This window comes from Hyaena hyaena, unplaced genomic scaffold (assembly GCF_003009895.1).
Source record: "Hyaena hyaena isolate Hyena2069 unplaced genomic scaffold, ASM300989v1 scaffold_392, whole genome shotgun sequence".
NCBI classification, from domain to species: Eukaryota; Metazoa; Chordata; class Mammalia; order Carnivora; family Hyaenidae; genus Hyaena; species Hyaena hyaena.
The window spans coordinates 465,589-476,164 of record NW_024081017.1 but is presented as its reverse complement, the minus strand read 5'-3'; the positions used below and the strand labels follow the sequence as shown (position 1 = coordinate 476,164).

General features: G+C 52.4%; 1 protein-coding gene and 1 long non-coding RNA gene across 2 annotated transcripts; both read right to left on the bottom strand.

The window, feature by feature from the left end:
• Positions 1–751: 751 nt before the first annotated feature.
• On the bottom strand, positions 752–6,373 carry LOC120244430 (complement C3-like). The gene is made up of 11 exons (XM_039250957.1): positions 6,341–6,373; positions 6,037–6,127; positions 4,733–4,778; positions 3,602–3,689; positions 3,192–3,278; positions 2,864–2,969; positions 2,371–2,460; positions 1,950–2,036; positions 1,774–1,863; positions 1,534–1,669; positions 752–1,092 (listed from the first exon to the last, which is right to left on the bottom strand). The coding sequence occupies exons 1-11, from the start codon at positions 6,371–6,373 to the stop codon at positions 960–962; spliced, it is 987 nt and encodes a 328-aa protein (XP_039106888.1). The 3' UTR covers positions 752–959.
• A 942-nt stretch (positions 6,374–7,315) lies between these two features.
• LOC120244426 lies at positions 7,316–9,791 on the bottom strand. The gene is made up of 3 exons (XR_005531547.1): positions 9,729–9,791; positions 9,406–9,564; positions 7,316–7,327 (listed from the first exon to the last, which is right to left on the bottom strand). It is a non-coding gene; the product is annotated as an uncharacterized LOC120244426 (long non-coding RNA).
• Positions 9,792–10,576: the final 785 nt, after the last annotated feature.

Sequence of the window (10,576 nt, the reverse complement as noted above, 5' to 3'; positions counted from 1 at the left end):
TCACTTTCCCCTGTCCCTTGTCTTAGCTCTCCAGTTGCCTGGGGCTCCCCATCAAATCTTCAGTCAGGACCATGTACAGCCTGGGCACCAAATTCATTCATCAACTCGTGCATTCATTCAATAATCATTTCCTGAGAACCTACTCGGGACCAGCCCTTGCTGTAGGAACTGAGAATGCCGCAGTGAGCAAGGCAGACATGGCCCCTGGTTTTAAAGAGCTGACGTTGTAGGGCAGGAGAAATGCCTATTTGACAATCAAACCAATAAGTATTATATACAATATATTTATAAGAGTTATTGAGACAATAAAGGAGGGTAAGCAGAATGCCAGAAGGGGGTCTATTTTAGATATGTTATTAAAGCAAGTATCTTCGAGGAAGTGACTTTTAAAAAAAGTTTGTTTGTTTGTTTGTTTATTTATTTATTTAGAGAGAACATGTGTGCACGAGCCAGGAAGAGGCAGAGAAAGAGGGAGAGAGAATCCCAAGCAGGCTCCACACTGTCAGCGTGGAGCCCAGTGTGGGGCTGGGACTCATGAACCACAAGATCATGACCTGAGATGAAATCAAGTCAGAAGCTTATCCGCCTGAGCCACCCAGATGCCCCAGAAGTGACATTTAAGCAGAGTCCCAATAAGGGAAGGATTCAATCAATGGAGATGTCTGGGGGAAGGGTGTACTTGGTGGAGGGAACAGTGAGTGCAAAGGCCCTGAGGTGGGAATCGACGCGGGTGTTGGAAGGACACAGAGGAGGTCCGTGTAACTGGAATGGAGTAGGAGGGGGAAGAGGCAGGTCCCTGCGATTTCAGGGCAGGGCGTGCGGGGTCTCTGATGAGTACTGAGCAGGGATAAATGTGTGGAGTTTGGGTATGATTCTCCATGCTCTTTATCAGGGGCTCAGCCCAGTGGCCTGGGCCTGCTTAGAAGCAACCACCGGAGGGCAGCAGACCCCTCACAGTCTCAGGACTCACAGCCATGTGTGCTCATATATTCTGAAAATCCTTCCAGCTGGTCCAGAAATTCCTTCTTGCCCACGTTGCCTTCTGCCGGCCAGTTCATGAGGAATGTCTCCTTGCTCAGGACATAGATGTAACTGTGGGTGAGAGACAGCAAGGAGGGTGAGGAGAGCCTGGTGCCCTGGAGGCATGGAGCCCTCCCTGTCCTGCTCCTCCGTCCTGACGGGCAGCTTCCCAGAGCCATAGGCTGTAGTGTCACTCCAGCAGGCCATCTTGGGTCCCCCAGCCTCTAGCCCACGTGGCTGGGGATTCGAAAAGGCTCCCCTTCCTCTGATTCTTTACGGCCCTCTATTGGAAAGCCGAACCTGTATCTACATCTACAGTATCTCCTTGTGAATGGTGTTCTCTGGAATTGTGCAGTGCACAGCGTGCACGTCCCTTCAGGGCAGCCCAGAAACCCAAGACTCCTGCTGTTGGGTGACAGGCGCTGATAGGAGGTGTTGACGCCAGGGATGGGGCCGGGGTGGGGAAAGGGGCCCGCGCCTGAGTCCTGGGACAGCAGGGGTCCCTCCGCGTACTGAGATCTGACTCTCCACAGGTCCGACGTGTGGCCCATGATGAGGTATGTCTCCTGTTCTTGCAGCCCCAGGGAGTCACGGCACGTGGCATGAGAGACGAACTGCTTCATGGTGAGGGCCAGGGCGGAGTCCGTACCTGGAGAGGAAACGTGGCGCGTGAGTGTACACGGGCCTGGCTCTTTCCCCCACGGGGACCCTCAGGGCCCACCCTCCCTCTTCCGCCCCGTCGGTCGGACGTACCACTCTTGATGATGGCTTGGAGTTTCATGTGGTAGTAGATGTAGGGATTGGAGGCGGAGGCCTGCACGGACTCCAGCCTGACCTTGTACACTGGGAAAGCAAGGGCAGGAGGGTGTCCTGTTGGCCTCTGGCCTGCAAGTGGACCTCCTCCTGGGCCTGACACTTCCCACACTCACCGAAGTCCACGCCTCCCTCACAGGCTACCGTCTGGAGCTCTTCCTGTCTCAGTAGGGCGCCGTCCTTCCTCAGAGATGGGCACCGTTCTGGAATGTCAGGAGGGCAGCTGCTCTGGCTGTGCCGAGGGAGGGGCTTCCTCCATCCCCCCCCCCCCATTCTGGTCTGTAGGGTGCTCTGTGTCTTCCTCCCCCTCTCCTTCTGGTCTCTCTCCCATCTGAGTCTCTTTATGTCTCGCTCCATCTTTTTTGGCTCTGCCTGAGCGTCTGTGATCCTCTTGGTCGCTGGGGCTCCTTTTCTCTGTCTTCCTATCTCACGATGTCTCTCGGTCTAAACTCAGCCCTAAGAGACAGCCAGGAGGTGACGCGGGACTCCTGGATCCCTAGCCTGGCAGCCGCGGCCGCGGTGTCCCCGTGACCTCACCCTCCGCACATCTGCAGACATCTTTGTGACAGATCTTCCGCATGGACGAGAGCTCTGTGGGCAGGTTGTAGAAAGAGCTGCACCTCCGGGCTGAGAGAGAGAGGCGCGGACGGCTGGGGTTGGCTTGGGCCCGCGTTCCTGGGGGCCGGGTCACCGCCTGGCTCCGCCCCTCAGCCCCGCCCCTCCCCACCCGGCCCCGCCCAGTCACCCCTCAGCAGGCCCCGCCCCCTCGAAGACTCCTCCCTTCTCGTCCTGCGGGCCCTGCCCGGTCACGTCGGCGTCCCATCCCCTTCCAGATTCCCCGCAGCGCTGACCGCCCGGGAAGGCCACGCCCCTCATCGCCGCATCCCGTTCGGGCCCTTTCAGCAACTTTCTTGCTGCCCCAATGCCCAGCCCCCTCTGCGCCACGCCTCAAACCCGCGTCCTGGCCCCGCCCCTCGTCCTTCCCTCCGGGCCCCGTTCTTCTCCCTCCTCTGGGGAGATCCCGGCTTACCAGGTTCGTAGTAGTCGTATACGGTGACCTGGGCAGCCTGCAGGAATTCCGCCTGTAGCATCCTGTGGACCCGGAAGCCCAGCACTGTGTTTTCCTCGTGGGAGAGCTGGGGGGAAGGGAATCCTGTCCGAGCTGACCAGGGCCACCGACCATGGGGCACTGACCGCAGGGCCTTGGCCATCACCACTGACAATGCGGCCCTGCGGTCTGAAGAGCTGACCTCAGACTGTATGGCCCCCTGGCAACACTGCCCAGGGTGCTGACCGTGGGCTCTCTGCCCACCGGCTGGCCCACAGGCCTCTGGAGGAGGCCACCCCGCCTTCCTCACCTTCTCCAGGTAGAGGACGACAGTGCTGTCGCTGGAGCTCGTCTTGGTCTCGTACTGGAAGGCGTACATCTCCACGTCGCTCGTGAGCTGGCGCAGAGGGTGACGGTTGCAGGTTGGCAGAGACCCCATCCCCGTCCCGAGGTCCCCAGCTCTAGGAGCTCTAGTCAGTGCGAAGTAACTCTCAGAGCTCCCAGCCCTTGTGCCATCAACGCCAGTGTCAGGGAAACTGAGGCACCATCAGGGCAAGGACTTGCCTAAGGTCATGCAGGGAGACAATCAGAAGTGGCCGCGGCTCCTGAGCATGGGGCACTAACCTGGGGGCCTTGACCCCCGTGCCCACACGGGGAGTGTGGGGTGTTGCTAGGGCACCTCCACTCTGCTCAGCAGTGGGCAGGTGGCACCTCCATTACCTGTTTGAGGTCATTCTGGTTGGGGTAGAAGCCGGTGAGCAGGGAGACCTCCATGATGCTCATTGTGGCCTCTCGGTTTCCCTGGAACCTGGGGATTTCACAGCTCCAGTCTCTCTTCACTCTTTTCCTCCTCTCTCCCCGTGCTCCCCCTGCCATCATCTCAGGTCTGAATGAGTGCAGTCAGTAGCCTCCTCCTGGGTCTCCCCACTACTCCTCTGCCCCCAGCAGCATACAGCTTTAGCAAACAGGAGTCTCACGCATTGCCTCCCTGCTTAACAATTTTAGCAGGCGCCTTGTCTCACCCACGCACTTCACCCCCTCCAACCCCAGCCTTCATGTGATTGCTCTTAAGCCTCTCTCTCCTGCCACTGGCCCTTGGCACATGCTGTTCTCTCAGCCTGGAGTCCTCACTCCTCTCTCTCTCTCTGCCCTGAAACACCCTTCTTCCATTGTTGTGATTTCCACTGATCCCTCCCTCCCTCTGGGAAGCCGTCTCCAGCCCATGCACCTGATGATTCCCTAATTCGCCCTCCTGTGCCTCTGTGGACCTCTCCTTTGCCACATTTAATCACCGTTGTCATTCTACATTGATTCTGGATGATTATTTGGTTATCATCTGTCTCCCCTAATAGACTGCAAGCTTCATCAGGCAGAGAGGGGCTGCCTTGCTCACAGCTGTGCCCTCAGTTCCTAGAACAGAGCCTGGCATTCAGTAGGTGCTCAACACATGTTTTTACCTGGGGCAGACCCGGGTGAGGGCACTTAAGAGAAAGAGCAGGATTGGGGTGAGGGCAGGGGTGTCTGGAGAAGATGGGGGAGGGGAGGGCGACAGGCTTGGAACCAGTTCTGGGCTCTGAGACATGGAGCACTCACTGTGGGGGAATCCAGCCTCCCAGAACAGGGCAGGTTGGCACACAGGATTGGGGAGCAGGGTGGTAGACAGGCATGGGAGGGGAGGGGAGGGGAGAAGAGGGGAGGGCAGGATGGGAGGTAGGATGAGGGGCATGCATGGAAAAGCAAGCTTGGCTGGTTCTCCCTCTCCACTCAGTACACAGGGAGAGCCAGTAAGGGGTCTGGATACTGGGAAGTGAGGCCTTCCTCCTGGCCAGCCCAAGGTCCTGGTGCCCTGACCTTGTCTCCATCCGGAGCTGGAAGGTCTCTTCCCCCTTTTTATTATCTGCAAAAAGAAGGCAGGAGTTTAGGGGCTGGAAAACACAGCCTCCTGGGTTCAAATCCTGGCTCTGCTGTGTGACATTGGGCAAGTTGCTTAAGCTCTCTGTGTTTTAGTTACCTGAACTGTAACTGAGGAGCATAATATTCCCAGCCCAGCCGGCTTGTAAGGATTTAATAAGTTAATACAAGCAAAGCTCTTAACACAGTGCTTTATCAGTTCTTTGTAACTGTCAGTTACTATTACTATTATTACTAGTACTATTGCTACTACCACTGTTATTATTATTTTATTTTTATTAAAAAGTGTGGCCCAAACCAAATCCTTGGTTACTTTCAGTACCTAAAAGTCCTGGGGCTGGTGAGGCTTATTCCTCTCATCCCCACAATGAGCTCCCACTGGCGGAGCCCTGTCTCTTCCTTCCTGGTACCCCAGACTAGGAACTCTAGAATCCCATTTCTGATCATCTCCACAGCCCACCCCGACCCCAGTTCAGCCCCCATCATCTCCTACAGTGACAAGTGCAGTCACTTCCTCTCTGGTTTCCCAGCTTCTGCCCTTGCCTTCTACAGTCTGTGCCGGAGGGGGCCTGTGCAAACCTGTGCTAGCTCACACCCCTTCTCTCAGAACACTCCATGGCTCCCACTTCACTGTGAGCAAAAACCAGAGATCTCACTATGGCCCGCAAGTCCCTGCACCATTTGACCCCTCATCTTTCCAACTCTTTCCCCTAAAACCCTACCCTTTGCTCCTCTGTGGCCACAATGGCCTCTTCAAACCAGGTGAGCTCATTCCTGCCTCCAGAACTTTGCACCTGCCGTTCCGCCTGCTTGGAAGTTATTCCCTCAGATCCTTCATGGCTCATTCTCTCCTTTCTTTCATGTCTGAGTTCAAATGCCACCTCCTCAGAGAGCTTTTCCTGGACCTCCTCCAAGTGTGTATCATCTTTTCCTACTTTATTTAGTATGATACTTACTATCACCTTCTGGTGTGTTATATATTTATTTTTTATAGTGTAGATTGTTATAAATAAATAGCAGGAGTATAATGTATTTATTGTTGTATTATTGTTTGTCTTCACCTACTAGAATGTGGGCTCCAGGAGAAGGGATATTTTTCTTGTTCATGCCTGTGTTGCCAGGGTCCAGAAACAGAGCACAGCACATAGTAAATGTTCAACAAGTATTTGTTGAATAATTGAAGAAGGCAATACATGTGCTTACTGGGCTTCCCAATAAATGGGAATCCCTGGGTCTAGGCTCACCTTCCAGGGCACTGAGGAGAGTCACATTCAGGTGGTACAGGTTGCACGTGTCCTCCCAGGACTCTGGGGACCTGTAGTACACGGTCAGGATCTGCCGGCGCAAGAAAGGTGTCAAGGACCCTTCCCAACCACTCCCTTCCTCCCCACTCCAGTCCTCACCTGCCCAGATTCTGCCCCTGTGGATAATTCACTTCAAAGTCTGCCCCTCCTCCCATAATTCCTGGGTGCGTGACCAGACCACTCTTTAGAATCTAGACCACCTCGGTATAATAGGACTTTCTTCCGTGACAGAAATAGTCTCTACCTGCACTGTCCGTATGGTAACGACTAGCCACATGTAGTTATTGACCACTTGAAATGCGGCTAGTGCAACCGAGGAACTGATTTTTTAATTTTACTTAATTTAAATTTCACTGAGGCTTGGGGCGCCTGGGTGGCTTAGTCAGTTAAGCGTCTGACTTTCGCTTGGGTCATGATCTCGCGGTTCGTGGGTTCGAGCCCCGCGTCGGGCTCTGTGCTGACTGCCAGCTCAGAGCCTGGAGCCTGTTTCACAGTCTATGATTCCCTCTCTCTCTGACCCTCCCCTGCTCACGCTGTCTCTCTCTCTCTCTCCTAGAAATAAATTTTAAAAAAAAAAACATAAAAAAAAATAAATTTCACTGAGGCTCATGGAGGAGTGTGACATGCCCAAAGCCACACAACGAAGTCAGAGATTCAACCGCAACTCCGTTGCCAGAAACATGAAAGCAAGCTGCCTCCAACTTAGTGAGCAAGAGATCTGCCCGCTGGGCCACAGGGAATGGAGCCAGAAGATATAACGGAGCTCCTGGATGTTGGGTAAGGGGTAGAGCTTTCCTCCAGGCATTGGAAGGCATGCTGGAGGCAGAATCTTCCTTTGGAGAGCAAAGAGGCACCCTTCAGGAAGTCCACATGGGAGGGGCAGACAGGTCCAGAGATCTCTGGCTTCTATTTCTCCTGGCTCTTGACTTATAATTCAGACATTTCTGAGTCTCTACTTCACCAACTGTTGAATGGAGTCCATGTTTTTACCAGCTTTCTATGGGCAGGCTTTGGGGTGTCCTTAACTTGGTTCCTAGCAAATAGTAGTGCCCGAAATGGTAGTTAAAATTATTACTAATTTTGATCTTGTCTTGTGGTCTAGACTGCCTCTATTTCTATCAATGGCAGGGAGTGGGGAGGGGAGTGTGGGGCTGGGCCCCAGTTAAGGATCTCAAGGTGGGACACCAGACTTACCGAGATTGTGCCTCTCCCACTGCCACTGGGCAGAGAACTGAAAGGAAGTGAGAGGAGAATTTGAACATGGAGGAAGCATCAAAACATGGCTCAAATGCAATGGGGTTGGGGAGGAAAGCATGCATGGGCACTGAGGCCTCTGTAACTTCCCTAGCTTGGGGTCTAGTGACTCACTGCTCAACTGTCCTCATGTAGATGGTTTTCCTTTTCCTTTTTTAAACATGTATTTTTGAGAGACAGAGTGGGAGTGGGGGAAGGTCACAGAGAGGGGCAGACACAGAATCTGAAGCAGTCTCCAGGCTCTGAGCTGTTGGCACAGAGCCTGATGCAGGGCTCGAACTCATGGACTGCGAGATCATGACCTGAGCTGAAGTTGGAGCTTAACTGACTGAGCCACCCAGGCGCCCCTACTTTTCCTTTCTGAAAGAGTATTCGTGGTGCCCACATTGTCACAGATCAACTACAACTGCCAACTCGGGCTGAGTCCTAGTGTACATCTGTTCAGTCTGTCTACTTCACAGTGTCTCCAGAGTCCCTTGTGCATGGAACCACCACAAGACTTCTCTCCCTGGCATCTTTGCATCTACTCTTGTTTCCATCATACATTCCTTCATCAACCAGAGAAGATTTTTATGATTTCGTTTTCATTCACATCATCCCTGCTGAAAACCCATTAGCTATTCTTGGAATACTTCTGCCTCAGGGCCTTTGCACCACTGTTTCCTCTGTCTAGATATCCTCTAGGCTCACTTCTTCCTTAAGGCCTTTGCTCAAATGTTACCATCTTGGTGAGCATGTCCCTGGCCCTCTTATCTAAAACTGCAACTCCTTGCGGTGCCTGGGTGGCTCAGTCAGTTAAGCATCTGACTTTGTTTCAGGTCAAGATCTCTTGGTTCCTGAGTTCGAGCCCTGCATTGGGCTCTCTGGTGTCAGTGCAGAGCCCACTTCAGAGCCTCTGTCCTCCTTTCTCTCTGCCCCTCCCCTGACCATACTCTCTCTCTCTCTCTCTCCCTCTCTCAATAATAAATAAACATTAAAATAATAATATTGATGGGGCGCCTGGGTGGCTCAGTCAGTTAAGCGTCCAACTTGCGTTCAGGTCATGATTTCACCATACGTAAGTTCGAGCCCCACATAGTGCTCTGTGCTGACAGCTCAGCGCCTGGAGCCTGCTTTGGATTCTGTCTCCTTCTCTCTCTACCCCTCTCTTGTTCGCACTCTGCCTGTCTCTCTCAAGAGTAAATAAACATTAAAAAATTGTTTTTAAATAAAATAAAATAGCAACTCCTTGGGGCACCTGGGTGGCTCAGTCGGTTGAGTGTCCAACTCTTGATTTTGGCTCAGGTTAGATCCCAGGGTCATGGGATAGAGCCAGGTGTCGGGCTCTGTGCTGAGCATGGAGCATGCTTGAGATTCTTTCTCTCTCTCTCCCCCCCTTCCCCTCTCCCCTGCTCGTGCTCTCTCATAAATAAATAAATAAATAAATAAATAAATAAATAAATAAATAACATGGCAACTCCTTGATGTACCCATCTCCCCTTTCTGCTTAATTTTTAAGCTATAGAACTTGCCACTATTGAACACACTACATATTCTACTTACTTACATCTCTCTATTGTCTGTTTCACCCATTAAAACATAAATTTCTACAGGGAAAGGGATTTTTTTCCCTGTTTTATTCATGGCTGTATTCCCAGCCTCGCATACAGTAAGTGCTCAATAAAGATGGGTCAAAAGATTCAAGATAAAGATCCCCTCTTCCATGGAGTAAGGTCATGGAGATTACTTTCCTCCTCACACTCAGGGTATTTTCTCCTTTACACCCACTTCTTTTCCCTGTGTCCAGAAAGCTTAAACTAGAATATACTTATTGTCTTAGTTTCTTTCTAGAATGTAAGTGCCGTGAGAACAGAGGCCACAGGTCTTTCATAATGCAACCCCCTTGCCCAGGAGAATGACTGGCACAACAGGTGCTCAGGAAATGGTGGAACAGGTGAATCAATACATTGACAGTATAGACATTGATTGTGAGATAACCTTGAAGAAAGAGATTGGCAGGGACATGGCTGGCCTCATCCCCAATGCAGACTTCAGGTCTGCTCCTCAGTGCCCTACCTTTGCCGACCGCTGCTGGTAGGCATTGTTCTGATCGATGATCCACTCCAAGTTCAAGGCTCTCTTGGGGGCGCTTATCTGGACGCGGAGATCCTGGACATCCTCAAAAGGGACAGCTTCACGGAAGCGGGTGAGGGCCTCAAGGGCCACTACAGTCGTCTAGGTGTTGGGATGGGGCTGAGTATCAGCACCACTGATGGTGCGCAGAGCAACAGTTAGTGTGGCAAATCAGCACCACGGGCAGCTCCTTCCGGGGGGCGAGCCTCGTCAGCACCTCGGCTAGCGCCCCTCCCCAACCCCCTCTTTCCAGGGGCCCTGGTCACCTGGGTGGACTTGAAGCCTCCGCCTAGCTCCCGCTTCTCCAGTAGCCACTGGGCAATGGCGTGCGTCTCTTTGTAGCGACGTAACTCTAGCTTCTGCATCAACGCATAGGCCGTGGCCTCAATGGTGTACAGGGAGTTCTTGTCCAGGTGGTCCACTGGCCAGTGGGTTTTATCTGGGAGATGGATGGCCACTTTGTCCCCCAGAACCGGGCCCATCTACCTAAACCTGTCCTCTCCTGTGTCATCTGGCCCAAATGTTTTCTTTACGCGAAACTCTTTGAAGGGGCATATGGACATTGTATTTTCAGAACACTCTAAGAGACGGGGACTCTAATTATTTAGAGATGTGGAAATTAAGGTTAATTGAAGCTCTTCCGAGTTCCATCAGTTCCGTGCTAGCAAATTTTTCTAACTCCATTCCTCTTGACTCGAGTAATGGAGTGGATGGGATAAGGGCCCTTGCGGATGAGATGCAGACCTTGACCATGTCAAACACTTCCCCAGTGCAGGGTATTTGCACATGCCATTCTATTAGCTTGGAATGTGCTTACCGTTCACACAGGCGGGCCTTCTCGTCTTTTATTCCAACTGAAGAGTCCCCTTTTCACAGAGCCCTTCCTAGTTCTCCAATCCATTCCCCTCTCCTCTCACCATCTCCCACCCATCTTTCATGCTATCATCTCACTACTTGTATCAATTTGTAGTCCTCTATTGATGTGTTTGGCTTCTGTTTGCTTTTCCCCAGGGATGGTGGGATCTTTGAGAGCAAGGACTATATTAATCTTGTTTACCTTGGTTTCTTGGCGTCTGAGCTCAAGAGTTGGCACACCATAGATGCTCAGTAAACG